General features: G+C 43.5%; 3 protein-coding genes across 5 annotated transcripts; 2 read left to right on the top strand and 1 right to left on the bottom strand.

Annotated features, from left to right (window-relative positions):
• Positions 1 to 396: 396 nt before the first annotated feature.
• On the bottom strand, positions 397 to 3,082 carry LOC135464098 (putative ankyrin repeat protein RF_0381). The gene is made up of 2 exons (XM_064741588.1): positions 2,748 to 3,082; positions 397 to 1,755 (listed from the first exon to the last, which is right to left on the bottom strand). Exon 2 carries the CDS (start codon positions 1,753 to 1,755, stop codon positions 568 to 570), a length of 1,188 nt encoding a protein of 395 aa, XP_064597658.1. The 5' UTR covers positions 2,748 to 3,082; the 3' UTR covers positions 397 to 567.
• A 3,749-nt stretch (positions 3,083 to 6,831) lies between these two features.
• Positions 6,832 to 11,833, top strand: LOC135463836 (uncharacterized). 3 transcript variants are annotated; one of them, XR_010443604.1, is made up of 3 exons: positions 6,832 to 8,116; positions 9,015 to 10,067; positions 10,366 to 11,833. XR_010443604.1 is itself a non-coding variant. In XM_064741282.1 (2 exons), exons 1-2 carry the CDS (start codon positions 8,011 to 8,013, stop codon positions 9,842 to 9,844), a joined length of 936 nt encoding a protein of 311 aa, XP_064597352.1. In that variant the 5' UTR covers positions 6,832 to 8,010; the 3' UTR covers positions 9,845 to 11,833. The 3 variants fall into 3 exon arrangements, 1 of the variants encoding a protein (XP_064597352.1); XR_010443603.1 differs by having other exon boundaries at positions 10,274 to 11,833; XM_064741282.1 differs by having other exon boundaries at positions 9,015 to 11,833.
• A 3,603-nt stretch (positions 11,834 to 15,436) lies between these two features.
• On the top strand, positions 15,437 to 17,025 carry LOC135463972 (tripartite motif-containing protein 46-like). The gene is made up of 2 exons (XM_064741444.1): positions 15,437 to 16,524; positions 16,731 to 17,025. The coding sequence occupies exons 1-2, from the start codon at positions 16,024 to 16,026 to the stop codon at positions 16,833 to 16,835; spliced, it is 606 nt and encodes a 201-aa protein (XP_064597514.1). The 5' UTR covers positions 15,437 to 16,023; the 3' UTR covers positions 16,836 to 17,025.
• Positions 17,026 to 19,652: the final 2,627 nt, after the last annotated feature.

The raw sequence follows: 19,652 nt of genomic DNA, 5'->3' as shown, positions 1-19,652 counted from the left end.
CATCAGTCAAAATGAACGTTCCGGGTCAATAATCACAAGGCCATTTCCAAAAACAACGTTCAATACCAAGCACAACACAAAGAATTAAGAACGTAAAACACAAAACTAGGGCGGATTCATGCACTGAGGAGCATTCAATGGTTTTCAACAATGATGGAAAGACACGAAGCATGTTCTGCGCCAATCAATAAAATAAAATGTAGCTCAGATCAATATGTCCATTTCTGCTCTGTGTGAAATGAAAAAATGAACGATTATCAAGACATTTGATCTAACTCAGCTCGGACACTCATACAACACCTTTTCTACTGTGCGAATTTATGAAACAGAGATAAACAATTTCAATGGCCAGGTGTCACAAAACTATATTTCCACATTGCGTACTGAAATGTCGAAGTTGTTGAATTATAAACACGCATTTCCATTCACTATATTTTGTTATGTTCAGTAGATATCTTTCCTGATAAGCTTTCTTTTAACCAAATAAAAAAAAAACATCAAAGACTGCGTGTCTTCAAATATATTTAATACTGTACTATGAAAATATCACCAAACAGCACTGAATACTTAGTTCAATGTCAAATATGCCTTCATGGTTGCCGTAATAGGCAATTTCCGGACATGCGCAGAGTTCGCTGTCGGTAGTGTGTCCCAGATTGTAAGTCGGCAGAGGTGTTGTAACGATCTTGGCGATTTGGCCATTGCTATCAACCAGGGCAAAGGGTTGCCAAATGCACTTAATAACTGTTCAGACAATTTTGTCTCGCTAGGAAGGTCCGCTGGGGACAAAGTCCTCGTAGCTGCTAAAACTTTCATCAGCAGATTCCACCTAATCAGTTCACAACTGTTTGTAGGTCGTCTAAAATTTGATGTTAGAATCGCAAACAGAACGTTTTCGTCCGATGTAGTTTTTGTCGCAACGTTACTTCCGATCTGAAGAAGTTCCTCCACGATTTGCACATACGCCTGTCCACCAGATGGGCAGTCAAAGAATTTTCTCACAGCCATGAACAATGGAATTTCGCCCTTCGCGTTTTTGACGTCTAGAGTTTCGTAGCAACCAATCAACAGTCGCAAAATGTCCACGTGTCCTTCTCGTGCAGCCACATGCAATGCGGTATTCCCAGCATACGTCTCTGCCATGACATCACTTCCATTCTGTAGGAGCTCTCTGACTAGATCAATGTTTCCGGACCACGTGGCTTTGGTGAGAGGAGTGTTTCCTTTAAAGGGATCAAGTATGTCTTCCCGCTGCTGCTCGGTAAGATCATCCTCTGTACCTAGCAGCTTTCTAGCCTCCAGTGGAACAACCTCGTAGCCCGCTTGGTGATTCACGCATGCGCCTCTACACAGCAAATATTTTGCGACATCTAGATTTCCTTTACCACACGCGACAGTCAACGGCGATGATTTGCTACGGTCTAACATATTGACATCTGCGCCTGCGTCAATCAGGAGCTTGACGATGTTCAGGTTCCCCTGTTTTGCTGCCACGTGCAGCGGCATAGCGCCCCACACAGTCCCAGGTTGATTTACCTTTGCCCCCTGGGCTATGAAACTGACAACCGTGTTAAAGTTTTGAGCGCCCACAGCGACGGTCAGAGGCGTTCCATACTCCGTCCGGTAGCCCCTTCGTCCGTTTAGGTCGATTCCGTCTGATATGTACCTGGAGATTGTAGAAGAGTCGTTTTCTTCGATGGCTTCGAAAAACGACTCTGGTAGCTGCTTCACACGACACACACGAGGCATCTTCATCTAAAAAACAAAAAGAATAAAAGAAATTATCTTTTTTTTTTTTTGACTTGTTTGACTGTTTTTCAAAGTTTTTTTTAAACTTTGACGATAGCGGTCAGTTTTATGGGTAGAGGTAAGCGGAGTCTTCGGCCTAAACCACCAACCTTTCGCAAGTTACTAACGAATATTCCCACATGTGACATACTGGAGGACAAATGATCTAAACAACTATAACGCACAGAAGCAGCGAAGGTAACGTGATAGTTGACAAATAGTGAAGTCCGGTCTCTTGGCAATTTGCCTCAAGGTTTTATTCTAACTCTTCATGTAAATGCTTAAATTAGCAGCTCGTGGCATATACACGCTCCTTAAAATTTAGGTTGCAGGTCAGTGAAGTTCTGTAACGCTCATTTCGCCGTTATGTGTGCGGAGAACGTTCAGTGATCATACGACACTTGGTTATGACAGGCGTTGAAGACGGTTGTCATAATGTATAAAATGAAGAGAATTGTGTTAATCGTAAGAAATCATATGGCTATGTGCACGGTAGGCTACGTGAAATGCACGTTATCACGCAAATAGACATTTACACTGTAAAATATCTGACTTAAACTACTGAGTCAGTTAAATTGTCTAGCCTTGATCAGCTGGCCGTTGTGTCACTAGAATGAAGATAACCTTGTTACACTGTCTGATTATATTTTTTTAACTCTGATCAACACTCACTGTCAGCCTATCTATACTTGTGTTTACAATTTACACATAATACATACATTTAACCAAGAAAATAGAAAATAGGTACGGTATTTCCTTCTTTATAGGTACGGCAGTTCTAAACGTTCCCGTTTCTCCAGGGAACAGTGTGACCTGATCTGTCAATCTCAACGCTCAGTTATACCCCTTGCTACACTCTGTCTACCGTGACCTACTTTAGGTAAATATAAACTCGTCCATCAGCCGAGATGCCAAAATGACGGTTTTCGACAATATAGACAGGATATAGCTGTACTTACTCAGTAATATGGTCAGATATATGTGTCCAGTTCACTGTGAGCGCTTAAAGAGCACAGTGCCGTCAGTAGGTACAGTTTGCATTGAGACGCGCGTCTAGCCTGTGGCAGAGGTTACTATCTGCCACAAATCAGTCAGGTTCTGCCGATCGTTTGGCTTGCAAAGGCCAACGACCTGCATAATAGGCCTCACAAATCAAATACTGACGATATTTTCACTTCACGCCACAACTTTCACTTATTGGCGATACCAGGAAAACTTCTAATGCTCTTTCATGACACTTGCTGAACTGTTAGTCCGCTTAGTGAGTCCAGAGACATATTTCTCACACATCTGTTATTCCTTCTTTCCTCAGAGCACAGCTGACAAAAATTTTCCATCACATGCGAGAAAACAGTAATCATCTGGCCAATCAGCAGGCTGGGTTAAAACCCGGCTGTTTTCTGATTGGATGCACGGGATCTCATGAATTATTCATATGGTTCTTTCTCACGGATTCGGGGTTTTCCATTCGTTGTTGGCTTGAAGTAATTAACTTTTTTGTTTTGACCGATTCATATAATTTCACGATCATGCAGTCTGGTAGTGATGGAGAGTACGCATGAGCACAAGGTCGGAAACGTCGACCATCCCTTGACAGTGCGTTGACTTCTTAGTTGATAATCAGTCAAGCATAAATGTGGTAAACATTAGGATGACAGGGATGTACCTCTCTCTGCCTTTCACGCGAATGATAGCTAGAGAACTGTACTAAACTTATAAAACCAAAATGGAGACATACCTTATATATTTATAAATAAACAGTTATTTAATTGGAGTAAAAGAAACCTTAGGTAGAACTGAATTAAAAATGATTGAATTTCTACGTCTTTAGTTAACGTAACCAATATCCTAATATGACAAGTACATGCACAGACTAAATCCTTGCCTTCTTTATATGCCAAACGGCATTTTCACTTTGAGAAAGTCTAATCCGGATTTTATGTACCACATTTACAGATAGGCCAACATGTATTTGGTGTGGATTATAGTGAAACCGATGTAAACACTTACAACATGTAAGTCAATTCACCTCATTAAAGGTTATATTCTACTTGTTCATGTAGGGCCTAAATGTTTAAAAACAGCAACTTACACGCCCTTTACGCCATAGTTTAAGCAGAATTGGGTAAATAAAATGCAGCGATGTTAAATGCAATTTATTAGACGTCACTGCTCCAGCATCTGATGCCACATTTAACAGACATTCACTATCACATGAAAGCAAAGGACCTGTCCGCGGGATGAAGAGGGGCTATTAGACTTGAGTCAAAACTTCAGTTCTATCCGTTATTTTGGCTGAAATTTGTTCTACAGTTATTTACCAGGATTTACGAGGTCAAGCAAAATTTTGACCTTGTAAGATAAAAAAAAAAACAAATTTAATGTGATTTGAAATTTTGACTCAAGTCTAAGATCGCTTCCTTAACAAGCCAAAAGTTAGAACGCAAATTGTGGTTGGTACACAGTATTCCGCAGTAAAGAATCAGTGTACAAAGTTTAAACATTCTAGAGCACAGTATTTTAATTATAGCTGTGCTTAAGTTTTTTAAGTAAGTCCTAAGACGTTTGTTAAATATGGGTCCATGCAGGACTTGGGGACACTGAGTCCATTAGCAGGGACCAGGTCTCGGGGATGCTTAGCCCACCTACAGGGATCAGGACCAGGAGATGCTTAGCCAATCAGCAGGGACCAGGTCTCGGAGATGCTTAGTCCACCGGCAGGGACAAGGATGCTTAGTCCAAGCATGCAAGGATCAGGGGCCGATTCCACAAAGCCATTTCTGACTTGTCAAAATTTCAAGAACGGTTTCAAAGCTTATTTCTGGGTTCTAGAAATTGAACTTTTGTGCCCATCATCAATGTTTGGACAAATGTGTACAAATTTCAACTTCAAGTATCACAACCTAATAATCTTAAGGAGTTTTTAAATTTTGTCTTAAGTCAGAAAGAGCTCTGTGGAATTGGCCCAGCCATCGGGGTGCTTAGTCCACCTGCAGGGACCAGGCCTTGGAGATACTTGGCCCATGAGCAGAGAGAAGGACTCGAGAGTGCTTAGTTCACCAGCAGAGACCAGGTCTCGGGGATACTTAGTTCACCAGCAGAGACCAGGCCTCTCCAAGATTCACTAACACCGTGGGCCGTCCGCAGTGACTATCTTTGCAAGTAAAGTCCTTGCGCCCGCCACCACAGAACCATCACCGCTGGTCAAATGACCTTGTCTGTCAATGTTTAACTCACTTGTACACACTATAGACGTAGCTTATGTCATACCCCAAGCGTCGGCGTCCAATAACACGGAAAAGCAATGTTACACAAAATGTTACGGATGGTATCTTAAACGTACGGCCGATATTGAGATCAGAGTTTGCACACATGTAGAGCACAATAACACCAGGTTTATGTTCCATAGTTCCCTGTGTGCATACTAAATGCTGTATTAAAATAAAAAATTCATGATTTAGTGTATTGTCTATATTAGAATCAATGTTAAACAAAATAATGAGCTTTAGTCGGCCATTTCCGATACCAAACGACGACGAGTGACATCCTTACGAGCTGTGGTTACAGTGTAGGTTACGGGGTTGTGGTCTGTGTAGATAAACTCTTTGTCACAAACGAAACTGTTAATGTCCTGTTACTGCCCTTTCTGTTAACGCTCTGTTTTTTATTACCCTGTCTGTCATTGTCCTGTCTGTTATTACCCGTCTGTTTTTGGCCTGTTATTGCCCTGTCTATAATTACCCTGTCTGTTCTTGCTCTGTCTGTTATTGCCCTGTCTGTTATTGTCCTGTCTGCCATTGTCCTGTCTGTTATTGTCCATCTGTTATTACCAGTCTGTTATTGCCCTGTCTGTTTGTACCCATCTGTTATTACCAGTCTGTTCTAGCCCTGTCTGTTACTGTCCGTTCTTTTATGGCCCTCTCTGTTCTTGCGACGGACTGCCTGTTTTCATCAACTTTAAGACCAGGCACTCAAGTTTCCCAGAATGGAGATGGTAGGTTTTCTCTGCAGGTGACAAGGCAAGAAATCCGTACATGCATTGACTCCATGCATGAACAAAAAACACCAAAGAATTGAGAATATATCGGGTGGGCATACAAAAATGGACCGTGCTTTGACACTCAATATTTCCGAAACCCTCTTACGTCTGCTTCTAAAAATTTACACACTCAAAAGACATTATGTCCTAAGTATACAGAACAAATTTCAATTTCATCCTTTAAGATTTCTGTTCATGGGACGAAAACCAAATAGAGTAAAAAACGCATGTTTCCGACATTTCAAAATAACGTTCAACCTTGTTTTACTTGAAAAGGTGATCAATTCCTTGTCCGCCGCAGAAAAAATCATCTTGATTCAGTAAAACTTGTGTCTGTCTGGCAGAAGGGTTTCTCAGACATTACACCCAGACCATTTTTCCAGACGACACTTGATTGACGCGTTTCACACAGGTGCAGCGCGCGCTATACCCACGACACCTAACAGGTGATGCAATAAGGGTCATCGGAACGTGCGTTTTTGAGGCTATGTTTTCATTTTATCCCTGTGCACAGATCACTCAAGCTATGACCTCGAAAATGGGTCAGTATATCAACAAAATCATGCTATTTGAATGTCTAAAGTTGGAAAAGTTTGAACAAAGGATAATGGAGCAATGCAGCATCAAAGTAGGCCTACGAGCCATTTTTATGCCCACCCGATAGTTTTCAGTGGTGTATAAAAGACGCAAGGTATGTTTTATGTGTTACGACCCAAACTGTCTGTATTATAAAGAGATGGCTTGTTCGAAATACACGACAGTTTAGCCGCACAAAAAAGTAACCAAAACCAGCAGATTTTATTTTACAACAATTTATTAGCTTAACAAGAACAGATAATAAGACTTATACAAATACTAAAGTACTTAAGTTTAACAAGAAAGGATAGCAGTATCTATACAAATACTAAAGTACTTACGGTGTCAAGTCCAAACGGACGCATATATTCCACAATATATATATCACACAGGCATAAATGCTCAGAGGCAAATTCACAAGAGGGAAAATCCACAGTATAACTGAGTGTATAACGAAATATACACAAATTCCACAGACAGGGTCCGTGTACTAATAGGCACTGTGTATACAAGAGCACAAATTAAATATACAAGTTCAGACTGAACAAGTGCTCGGTGGAGATAGGATATAAAAAAGCCAGAGGCTATAGAGACACCAAAATTCAGCACAAATGGCCTACTAAAGTAACACAGCAAAAGCATCCAAGCTCTCCATAATTCTCCTTTCTCCGTTCTGTTTTCTCCGTTTGACCTGCTTTCATAGGTCTTATATAGCCTGGTGGAATTGTCTAGAATAAGAAAATTCCTGAACACTTGATGTAAACAAACAGGCACCGAACTGAGCGCATTCTGGAACTCAGCGTATGTAAACAGTGGCAAGCTAAATTTAGAAACTGACGGCAGTCGTGCACATAACATAGGCGAATGAGTGAATCAGCATTCAAATAGTGTACCATGCTAGAATATGAGCTACATATAATCAAAAAGCATATTTCACCTGCGCTTTGAATTGCAACTGTTCGTACATGTATATTCAAAGTGGCGATCTAAATGAACACGATAAATATACACCCCTAGCGGCGAGTGGAGCCAAATTAAATTATGAAGCATAGTGCCAGTGATTCTGGACACATTATCCATAATTATTTTTTAAAAAACCTGTGATGTTTTGTGCATGGTCATTGTGCCTTTTTTCCCAGTCTTTTCCGAGAAATGTTGTCTACTGGGATCTTCTGAAGTTCATATACAATTTTCGCCTAAAGAATTCAAGTCAACAATGCATCTATCCCAAGAGTCTATCCTAAGAGCCAAAGTAATTTCCGCCAGTTTTTAAAATTGGGGTGAAGTAACAGCTATAGGGCGATCACGCATCACCATCTTCCCATTTTTTATTTTCTTTATTTTGACCACAATGTTGAACGCATTTGTTAGCTGAAAAGACCAAACTCTAGTGCAAAGATATTTATTAAAGATGTATTACGTCCTCATTTATAACATTATAGCACAAAGGCAATGTATACCAAGTGTTGGTCCCAACATATAACTATTCGTACTCTTTCGTCTGAACTTCATGTAGTTTTAAAGTTTCGCCCACCTTTAAAATACAAAATGATTGGGCAGGGGATTAAAGGGAGATAATCCATGTGACCGTACAATATTTACCTCCCATGCATAGATCACGTGCTTTTCTTGGAACAAACGACATTTACTTTCGATTTCAAACTACAGTTTTATCAAGTTGCGATGCATGGTATGTGACTACTGTGTCGAAAGGTAAGGGCTGTAAGATGAGGTACATGTATATTTTCGTGAGAACATGTTGGTGTTAGGATAGTGGGTTGTCTTGACGTGATCATCTAAACGATTCGAGTCTAAACACTTGATCTGGTCGCGCTCATATCGACACAGAGTACGGACAGGCGACTGGGTTGCCATGATGAATCTAAACTCAGCCTGCGTGTAAACCACTGGCATAGTTATCATGACGGTGTAAACTCTCATCAGATTTATTTCTCAAGCAAACCACTAATTTTGGTTCAAATTCTAAAGTTTTGTGATTGTCTAGCTTGCTGTTAATTCTGTTACATCAGTTTTAATGAGCTTATATCTCTCATAGGCCAGGTAAATTTATATAGGCACCTATAGCAATACTTTTGACCTGGTGAAAAAAGTGAGTATGGTATTTAGCACCAATCATTTTAGTAATGACGCCTACTTGTACTGAAGAGTTATATCTGGCACAAATTATAAATCGGTGTCAATTGTCCTCATATTTGGCAACACCATGGATGTATATTTGCCTATCCTACCACCCAGTATAACCATGTAACTAAGGATATTTGTTCAGTTGCCATGCATTTCCGCAGATGACATGGCTAAGTACAGGTATTGGGCTGTACAGATTTTGTTTTAAGTCAACAGTTACTTGAACATGTCAGTGTATCAATGTAATCAATTAACTTACATTTATATCTCCATAACACTAATCAATGAAAATAGCACATATGTGTCGTTAATCCCGAACTAAAATTACATATTCAACCTCACATTTATAGAATACGCTGACAGACTTATTTATTGTCCCACACAGTGTAATGTGCGGACACCATGTTGTTTTCTGGATGAGAACATTCATGTATTTTTCAGCGTAAATTGGCTGTTTATATTTCAGAAATTTCAACAATGGCTAAAAGCAAACAAAATCTTAAAGAGGATCTCACTTGTCCTATATGTGTGGGAACATTCCGGAAGCCTGTAATGTTGCCTTGTCAACACAGATTTTGCAGGGAATGTATTGGTTTGTATGCTGACAAGTCCAAGTCTGGACACACAGATGAGGCCTCCAGCAGCACGGGGAATGAGGACATTCATCAAGTCATCGCATGTCCTGTGTGTCGCGATCTCACTTGTCCTATATGTGTGGAAACATTCCGGAAACCTGTAATGTTGCCTTGCCAACACAGTTTTTGCAGGGAATGTATTGGTTTGTATACTGACAAGTTTAAGTCTGGACAGGCAGATGAGGCCTCCAGCAGCACAGGGAATGAGGACGTTCATCAAGTCATCGCATGTCCTGTGTGTCGCGATCTCACTTGTCCTCTATGTGTGGAAACATTCCACAAACCTGTAGTGTTGCCTTGCCAGCACAGTTTTTGCAGGGAATGTATTGGTTTGTATGCTGACATGTCTAAGTCTGGACAGACGGATGAGGCCTCCAGCAACACGGGGAATGGGGACGTGCATCAACTGATAGCATGCCCTGTGTGTCGGGCACCGACTAGTCTGGGGAGAGAAGGTGTGGCTGGCCTGCCTCCCAACTTTCATCTGGCAGATGTTGTGGAGAAGTTCTCATCTGTTGTAAAGGTTGAGGATGACATCCCATATTGTTCTGCCTGTGAGGAAAACAATCAGGCAGAAGCCATCAAATTTTGTACAACCTTCTGTATGCTCTACTGCAAGGTCTGTCTGGCTTTCTTATCATCCCATGAGAGGTGGATTTAAACATCGCAGTGTGATTTCTGCACAAGAGTACTTGGCTCAGAAAGCACCAGAGGCTCAAACGAAAACAGACAAGGAATGGAAACATAAATCAGCATGTACTAGGTACCATCAGCCAATCTGTATGTACTGTGAGCCTTGCCAAGCAGTGATGTGTGTCGGCTGTGTGGTGAAGCATCCTGGGAATGTTGTGCGAGATATCCAGTCTGCAGTAGACATAGACAAGGTAAGGTATAGCTCTGAGATCAATTGGCCATGTGATCTTAAAGTAATTCTGAAATCATATCCCTCATTATGCAATTAATAAAGACTATAATATCATAAATAATGCAGATGTAACCGACATACCAATTTTGTGACAAAAGTACTCCGTCATTCTTGGTAGGGGATTATAAGGTTTTGGTTAACTGGTCTTCATGTTTTTCATTATAGCCAGCTGTTGTGACCAAGACTAGTGAACTGGAGGAAGTTTGGGTGCAAATTGAAGAATCACTGTCAGTATTTCTTCACGTGTTTCATTACAGCCAACTGTTGTGACCAAGACTAGTGAACTGGAGGAAGTTTCGGTGCAAATTGAAGAACCACTGTCAGCATTTCTTCACGTTTTTCATCATAGCCAGCTGTTGAGACCAAGACTAGTGAACTGGAGGAAGACGTGAAGCAAATTGAAGAATCACTGTCAGCATCTCTTCACGTTTTTCATTACAGTCAACTGTTGTGACCAAGACTAGTGAACTGGTGGGAGTCTCAGTGCAAACTGAAGAATCACTGTCAGTATTTCTTCACGTGTTTCATTACAGTCAACTGTTGGGACCAAGACTAGTGAACTGGAGGAAGTCTTGAAGCAAATTGAAGAACCACTGTCAGCATTTCTTCACATTTTTCATTACAGTCAACTGTTGGGACCAAGACTAGTGAACTGGAGGGAATCTCGGTGCAAATTGAAGAATCACTGTCAGTATTTCTTCACGTTTTTCATTACAGTCAACTGTTGTGACCAAGACCAGTGAACTGGAGGAAGTCTTGAAGCAAATTGAAGAATCACTGTCAGTATTTCTTCACGTTTTTCATTACAGTCAACTGTTGTGAACAAGACTAGTGAACTGGAGGAAGTCTCGGTGCAAATTGAAGTATCACTGTCAGTATTTCTTCACGGTTTTCATTACAGCCAACTGTTGTGACCAAGACTCGTGAACTGGAGAAAACATTCCACAAACCTGTAGTGTTGCCTTTACAGCACAGTTTTTTGCAGGGAATGTATTGGTTTGTATGCTGACAAGTCTAAGTCTGGACAGACGGATGAGGCCTCCAGCAGCACGGGGAATGGGGACGTTCATCAACTGATAGCTTGCCCTGTGTGTCGGGCACCGACTAGTCTGGGGAGAGAAGGTGTGGCTGGCCTGCCTGCCTCAGGCCATCTCATGTCCTGTGTGTCAAGATCTCACTTGTCCAATATGTGTGGAAACATTCCACAAACCTGTAGTGTTGCCCTGCCAGCACAGTTTTTCCAGGGAATGTATTGGTTTGTATGCTGACAAGTCCAAGTCTGGACAGACGGATGAGGCCTCCAGAAGCATGGGGAATGGGGACGTGCATCAACTGATAGCATGCCCTGTGTGTCGGGCACCGACTAGTCTGGGGAGAGAAGGTGTGGCTGGCCTGCCTCCCAACTTTCATCTGGCAGATGTTGTGGAGAAGTTCTCTTCTGCTGTAAAGGTTGAGGATGACGTCCCATATTGTTCTGCCTGTGAGGAAAACAATCAGGCAGAAGCCATCAAATTTTGTACAACATTCTGTATGCTCTACTGCATCAGGTGCAGTCCTGTCCTGTATGTCGGGATCTCACTTGTCCTATATGTGTGGAAACATTCCACAAACCTGTAGTGTTGCCCTGCCAACACAGTTTTTGCAGGGAATGTATTGGTTTGTATGCTGACAAGTCTAAGTCTGGACAGAGGGATGAGGCCTCCAGCAGCACGGGGAATGGGGACGTGCATCAACTGATAGCATGCCCTGTGTGTCGGACACCGACTAGTCTGGGGAGAGAAGGTGTGGCTGGCCTGCCTGCCTCAGGTCATCTCATGTCCTGTATGTCGGGATCTCACTTGTCCTATATGTGTGAAAACATTCTGGAAACCTGTAGTGTTGCCTTCACAGCACAGGTTTTGCAGGGAATGTATTGGTATGTATGCTGACAAGTCCAAGTCTGGACAGAGGGATGAGGCCTCCAGCAGCACAGGGAATGGGGACATTCATCAGGTCATCTCATGTCCTGTGTGTCAGGAACTCACTTGTCCTATATGTGTGGAAACATTCCGGAAACCTGTAGTGTTGCCATGCCAACACAGTTTTTGCAGGGAATGTATTGGTTTGTATGCTGACAAGTCTAAGTCTGGACAGACGGATGAGGCCTCCAGCAGCACAGGGAATGGGGACATTCATCAGATCATCTCATGTCCTGTATGTCATCTCATGTCTAGGGAACCTGTAGTGTTGCCATGCCAACACAGTTTTTGCAGGGAATGTATTGGTTTGTATGCTGACAAGTCTAAGTCTGGACAGAGGGATGAGGCCTCCAGCAGCACAGGGAATGGGGACATTCATCAGGTCATCTCATGTCCTGTATGTCATCTCATGTCTAGGGAACCTGTAGTGTTGCCCTGCCAACACAGTTTTTGCAGGGAATGTATTGGTTTGTATGCTGACAAGTCTAAGTCTGGACAGAGGGATGAGGCCTCCAGCAGCACAGGGAATGGGGACATTCATCAGATCATCTCATGTCCTGTATGTCGGGATCTCACTTGTCCTATATGTTTAGAAACATTCTTGAAACCTGTAGTGTTGCCTTGACAGCACAGTTTTTGCAGGGAATGTATTGGTTTGTATGCTGACAAGTATAAGTCTGGACAGACGGATGAGGCCTCCAGCAGCACGGGAAATGGGGACGTTCATCAGCTGATAGCATGCCCTGTGTGTCGGGCACCGACTAGTCTGGGGAGAGAAGGTGTGGCTGGCCTGCCTGCCTCAGGTCATCTCATGTCCTGTGTGTCAAGATCTCACTTGTCCAATATGTGTGGAAACATTCCGGAAACCTGTAGTGTTGCCCTGCCAGCACAGTTTTTCCAGGGAATGTATTGGTTTGTATGCTGACAAGTCCAAGTCTGGACAGACGGATGAGGCCTCCAGAAGCATGGGGAATGGGGACGTGCATCAACTGATAGCATGCCCTGTGTGTCGGGCACCAACTAGTCTGGGGAGAGAAGGTGTGGCTGGCCTGCCTCCCAACTTTCATCTGGCAGATGTTGTGGAGAAATTCTCATCTGCTGTAAAGGTTGAGGATGACATCCCATATTGTTCTGGCTGTGAGGAAAACAATCAGGCAGAAGCCATCAAGTTTTGTACAACCTTCTGTATGCTCTCCTGCATCAGGTGCAGTCCTGTCCTGTATGTCGGGATCTCACTTGTCCTATATGTGTGGAAACATTCCGGAAACCTGTAGTGTTGCCATGCCAACACAGTTTTTGCAGGGAATGTATTGGTTTGTATGCTGACAAGTCTAAGTCTGGACAGAGGGATGAGGCCTCCAGCAGCACGGGGAATGGGGACGTTCATCAGCTGATAGCATGCCCTGTGTGTCGGGCACCGACTAGTCTGGGGAGAGAAGGTGTGGCTGGCCGGCCTGCCTGCCTCAGGTCATCTCATGTCCTGTGTGTCGGGATCTCACTTGTCCTATATGTGTGGAAACATTCCACAAACCTGTAGTGTTGCCTTCACAGCACAGGTTTTGCAGGGAATGTATTGGTTTGTATGCTGACAAGTATAAGTCTGGACGGATGAGGCCTCCAGAAGCATGGGGAATGGGGACGTGCATCAACTGATAGCATGCCCTGTGTGTCGGGCACCGACTAGTCTGGGGAGAGAAGGTGTGGCTGGCCTGCCTCCCAACTTTCATCTGGCAGATGTTGTGGAGAAGTTCTCTTCTGCTGTAAAGGTTGAGGATGACATCCCATATTGTTCTGCCTGTGAGGAAAACAATCAGGCAGAAGCCATCAAGTTTTGTACAACCTTCTGTATGCTCTCCTGCATCAGGTGCAGTCCTGTCCTGTATGTCGGGATCTCACTTGTCCTATATGTGTGGAAACATTCCACAAACCTGTAGTGTTGCCCTGCCAACACAGTTTTTGCAGGGAATGTATTGGTTTGTATGCTGACAAGTCTAAGTCTGGACAGAGGGATGAGGCCTCCAGCAGCACAGGGAATGGGGACATTCATCAGATCATCTCATGTCCTGTATGTCGGGATCTCACTTGTCCTATATGTGTGGAAACATTCCACAAACCTGTAGTGTTGCCTTGACAGCACAGATTTTGCAGGGAATGTATTGGTTTGTATGCTGACAAGTATAAGTCTTGACGGATGAGGCCTCCAGAAGCATGGGGAATGGGGACGTGCATCAACTGATAGCATGCCCTGTGTGTCGGGCACCGACTAGTCTGGGGAGAGAAGGTGTGGCTGGCCTGCCTCCCAACTTTCATCTGGCAGATGTTGTGGAGAAGTTCTCTTCTGCTGTAAAGGTTGAGGATGACATCCCATATTGTTCTGCCTGTGAGGAAAACAATCAGGCAGAAGCCATCAAGTTTTGTACAACCTTCTGTATGCTCTACTGCATCAGGTGCAGTCCTGTCCTGTATGTCGGGATCTCACTTGTCCTATATGTGTGGAAACATTCCACAAACCTGTAGTGTTGCCTTGCCAACACAGTTTTTGCAGGGAATGTATTGGTTTGTATGCTGACAAGTCTAAGTCTGGACAGAGGGATGAGGCCTCCAGCAGCACAGGGAATGGGGACATTCATCAGATCATCTCATGTCCTGTATGTCGGGATCTCACTTGTCCTATATGTGTGGAAACATTCCACAAACCTGTAGTGTTGCCTTGACAGCACAGTTTTTGCAGGGAATGTATTGGTTTGTATGCTGACAAGTATAAGCCTGGACGGATGAGGCCTCCAGAAGCATGGGGAATGGGGACGTGCATCAACTGATAGCATGCCCTGTGTGTCGGGCACCGACTAGTCTGGGGAGAGAAGGTGTGGCTGGCCTGCCTCCCAACTTTCATCTGGCAGATGTTGTGGAGAAGTTCTCTTCTGCTGTAAAGGTTGAGGATGACATCCCATATTGTTCTGCCTGTGAGGAAAACAATCAGGCAGAAGCCATCAAGTTTTGTACAACCTTCTGTATGCTCTACTGCATCAGGTGCAGTCCTGTCCTGTATGTCGGGATCTCACTTGTCCTATATGTGTGGAAACATTCCACAAACCTGTAGTGTTGCCCTGCCAACACAGTTTTTGCAGGGAATGTATTGGTTTGTATGCTGACAAGTCTAAGTCTGGACAGAGGGATGAGGCCTCCAGCAGCACAGGGAATGGGGACATTCATCAGATCATCTCATGTCCTGTATGTCGGGATCTCACTTGTCCTATATGTGTGGAAACATTCCACAAACCTGTAGTGTTGCCTTGACAGCACAGTTTTTGCAGGGAATGTATTGGTTTGTATGCTGACAAGTATAAGCCTGGACGGATGAGGCCTCCAGAAGCATGGGGAATGGGGACGTGCATCAACTGATAGCATGCCCTGTGTGTCGGGCACCGACTAGTCTGGGGAGAGAAGGTGTGGCTGGCCTGCCTCCCAACTTTCATCTGGCAGATGTTGTGGAGAAGTTCTCTTCTGCTGTAAAGGTTGAGGATGACATCCCATATTGTTCTGCCTGTGAGGAAAACAATCAGGCAGAAGCCATCAAGTTTTGTACAACCTTCTGTATGCTCTACTGCATCAGGTGCAGTCCTGTCCTGTATGTCGGGATCTCACTTGTCCTATATGTGTGGAAACATTCCACAAACCTGTAGTGTTGCCCTGCCAACACAGTTTTTGCAGGGAATGTATTGGTTTGTATGCTGACAAGTCTAAGTCTGGACAGAGGGATGAGGCCTCCAGCAGCACAGGGAATGGGGACATTCATCAGATCATCTCATGTCCTGTATGTCGGGATCTCACTTGTCCTATATGTGTGGAAACATTCCACAAACCTGTAGTGTTGCCTTGACAGCACAGTTTTTGCAGGGAATGTATTGGTTTGTATGCTGACAAGTATAAGTCTGGACGGATGAGGCCTCCAGAAGCATGGGGAATGGGGACGTGCATCAACTGATAGCATGCCCTGTGTGTCGGGCACCGACTAGTCTGGGGAGAGAAGGTGTGGCTGGCCTGCCTCCCAACTTTCATCTGGCAGATGCTGTGGAGAAGTTCTCTTCTGCTGTAAAGGTTGAGGATGACATCCCATATTGTTCTGCCTGTGAGGAAAACAATCAGGCAGAAGCCATCAAGTTTTGTACAACCTTCTGTATGCTCTACTGCAAGGTCTGTCTGGCTTCTTATCATCCCATGAGAGGTGGATTTAAACATCGCAGTGTGATTTCTGCACAAGAGTACTTGGCTCAGAAAGCACCAGAGGCTCAAACGAAAACAGACAAGGAATGGAAACATAAATCAGCATGTACTAGGTACCATCAGCCAATCTGTATGTACTGTGAGCCTTGCCAAGCAGTGATGTGTGTCGGCTGTGTGGTGAAGCATCCTGGGAATGTTGTGCGAGATATCCAGTCTGCAGTAGACATAGACAAGGTAAGGTATAGCTCTAAGATCAATTGGCCATGTGATCTTGAAGTAATTCTGAAATCATATCCCTCATTATGCAATTAATAAAGACTATAATATCATAAATAATGCAGATGTAACCGACACACCAATTTTGTGACAAAAGTACTCCGTCTTTCTTGGTAGGGGACTATAAGGTTCTGGTTAACTGGTCTTCATGTTTTTCATTACAGCCAGCTGTTGTGACCAAGACTAGTGAACTGGAGGAAGTCTTGAAGCAAATTGAAGAATCACTGTCATCATCTCTTCACATTTTTCATTACAGTCAACTGTTGTAACCAAGACTAGTGAACTGGAGGAAGTCTTGAAGCAAATTGAAGAACCATTGTCAGCATATCTTCATGTTAATTCATTACAGCCAGCTGTTGTGACCAAGACTAGTGAACTAGAGGAAGTCTTGAAGAAAATTGAAGAATCACTGTCAGCATCTCTTCACATTTTTTCATTACAGCCAGCTGTTGTGACCAAGACTAGTGAACTGGAGGAAGTCTTGAAGCAAATTGAAGAATCACTGTCAGCATCTCTTCGCATTTTTCATTACAGCCAGCTGTTGTGACCAAGACTAGTGAACTAGAGGAAGTCTTGAAGAAAACTGAAGAATCACTGTCAGCATCTCTTCACATTTTTCATTACAGCCAGCTGCTGTGACCAAGACTAGTGGACTGGAGGAAGTCTTGAAGCAAATTGAAGTATCACTGTCAGCATCTCTTCACATTTTTCATTCCAGCCAGCTGTTGTGACCAAGACTAGTGAACTGGAGGAAGTCTTGAAGAAAATTGAAGAATCACTGTCAGCATCTCTTCACATTTTTCATTACAGCCAGTTGTTGTGACCAAGACTAGTGAACTGGAGGAAGTCTTGAAGCAAATTGAAGTATCACTGTCAGCATCTCTTCACATTTTTCATTACAGCCAGCTGTTGTGACCAAGACTAGTGAACTGGAGGAAGTCTTGAAGAAAATTGAAGTATCACTGTCAGCATCTCTTCACATTTTTCATTACAGCCAGCTGTTGTGACCAAGACTAGTGAACTGGAGGAAGTCTTGAAGAAAATTGAAGAATCACTGTCAGCATCTCTTCACATTTTTCATTACAGCCAGCTGTTGTGACCAAGACTAGTGAACTGGAGGAAGTCTTGAAGCAAATTGAAGAATCACTGTCAGCATCTCTTCACATTTTTCATTATAGCCAGCTGTTGTGACCAAGACTAGTGAACTGGAGGGAGTCTTGAAGCAAATTGAAGAATCACTGTCAGCATCTCTTCACATTTTTCATTATAGTCAGCTGTTGTGACCAAGACTAGTGAACTGGAGGAAGTCTTGAAGCAAATTGAAGAATCACTGTCAGCATCTCTTCACATTTTTCATTACAGCCAGCTGTTGTGACCAAGACTAGTGAACTGGAGGAAGTCTTGAAGCAAATTGAAGAATCACTGTCAGGATTTATGAAGCTACACTATAAGATACAGGTTTGGATTTATGACATTTTCTCAGTCTACTGCTGATGTGATAGGCTGACCTCATATGTGACAGGCCAAGTTTATATGTGACAGGTCAATGCCGACCTCAGTTGTGACAGTCCAACCTTAGATGTGACAGGCTTACATCAGATGTGACATGCCGTCGCCAGATGTGATATGTCAATTTCAGATGAGGCCTGATGACCTCAGATGTGACAGACTAATCTCAGATGTGACAGAATGACCTCAGATGTGACAGGCCAACCTTAGATGTGACAGATCAACTTCAGATGTGACAGTCTGACATCAAATGTGACAGACTGACCTGAGAAGTAAAAGGCAGGTATACATGTAACATGCCATCCTCAAATGTGACTAGCAGATCTCAGATGTGACAGACAGATCTTGGATGTGACAGGGTTATCCCAGATCTGACTAACAGACATCAGATGTAGTGTTGCCCTGCCAGCACAGTTTTTCCAGGGAATGTATTGGTTGGTATGCTGACAAGTCTAAGTCTGGACAGAGGGAAGAGGCCTCCAGCAGCACAGGGAATGGGGACATTCATCAGATCATCTCATGTCCTGTATGTCATCTCATGTCTAGGGAACCTGTAGTGTTGCCCTGCCAACACAGTTTTTGCAGGGAATGTATTGGTATGTATGCTGACAAGTCCAAGTCTGGACAGAGGGATGAGGCCTCCAGCAGCATGGGGAATGGGGAATGGGGACATTCATCAGATCATCTCATGTCCTGTATGTCATCTCATGTCTAGGGAACCTGTAGTGTTGCCCTGCCAACACAGTTTTTGCAGGGAATGTATTGGTTGGTATGCTGACAAGTCTAAGTCTGGGCAGAGGGAAGAGGCCTCCAGCAGCACAGGGAATGGGGACATTCATCAGATCATCTCATGTCCTGTATGTCGGGATCTCACTTGTCCTATATGTGTGGAAACATTCTGGAAACCTCATCAAATGTGACAAACAAGCCTCAGATTTGACATATAAATCTTGAATGTGAGAGGTTGATCCCAGATCTGACCAGCAGGCATCAGGTGTGAGAGGCAGACATCGAACGTGCCAAGCTGACTTCAGATGTGACAGACAGGTCTTGGATATGACAGGCTGACCTCAGATGTGATAAGCTGACCTCATATGTGATAAGCTGACTTCAGATGTGAAAGGCTGACCTGAGATGACAGGCGGACCTCAGACGTGACAAACTGACCTCAGATGTGACTGGCAGACATCAGATATCACAGGCCGACCTGTGATATGTGACTGACAGAAATAGGGTATGAGAGGCTGATCTCAGATGTGAGATGCAGACATCAGATGTGACAACCTGACTTCAGATATCAAAGGATATTACAGGCTGACTTCAGATGAGACTGACATCAGATATGACAGGCTGACCTCAGATGGGACAGACAGACATCAAATATTACAGGTTGACCTCAGATGTGACTGACAGACATCAGATATGACAGGCTGACCTCAGATGTGACTGACAGACCTCAGATGTGACATGTTGACCTCAGATGTGACTGACAGACCTCAGATATGACAGGCTGACCTCTCAGGTGTGACTGACATCAAATATGAGAGGCATATCAGATGAGACAAACAGATTTCTAT

This window comes from Liolophura sinensis, chromosome 3 (genome assembly GCF_032854445.1).
Source record: "Liolophura sinensis isolate JHLJ2023 chromosome 3, CUHK_Ljap_v2, whole genome shotgun sequence".
NCBI classification, from domain to species: Eukaryota; Metazoa; Mollusca; class Polyplacophora; order Chitonida; family Chitonidae; genus Liolophura; species Liolophura sinensis.
The sequence above is the reverse complement of the archived record's forward strand: the minus strand, read 5'-3'. Positions and strand labels throughout refer to the sequence as shown.

Coding starts and splice junctions, on each gene's coding strand:
- LOC135464098 (XM_064741588.1), bottom strand. CDS start 1,755: ATGAAGATGCCTCGTGTGTGTCGTGTGAAGCAGCTACCAGAGTCGTTT.
- LOC135463836 (XM_064741282.1), top strand. CDS start 8,011: ATGCATAGATCACGTGCTTTTCTTGGAACAAACGACATTTACTTTCGA. Junction 8,117..9,014: donor TGTGACTACTGTGTCGAAAG/GTAAGGGCTGTA, acceptor TTTATATTTCAG/AAATTTCAACAATGGCTAAA.
- LOC135463972 (XM_064741444.1), top strand. CDS start 16,024: ATGGGGAATGGGGACGTGCATCAACTGATAGCATGCCCTGTGTGTCGG. Junction 16,525..16,730: donor CTGCAGTAGACATAGACAAG/GTAAGGTATAGC, acceptor TTTTCATTACAG/CCAGCTGTTGTGACCAAGAC.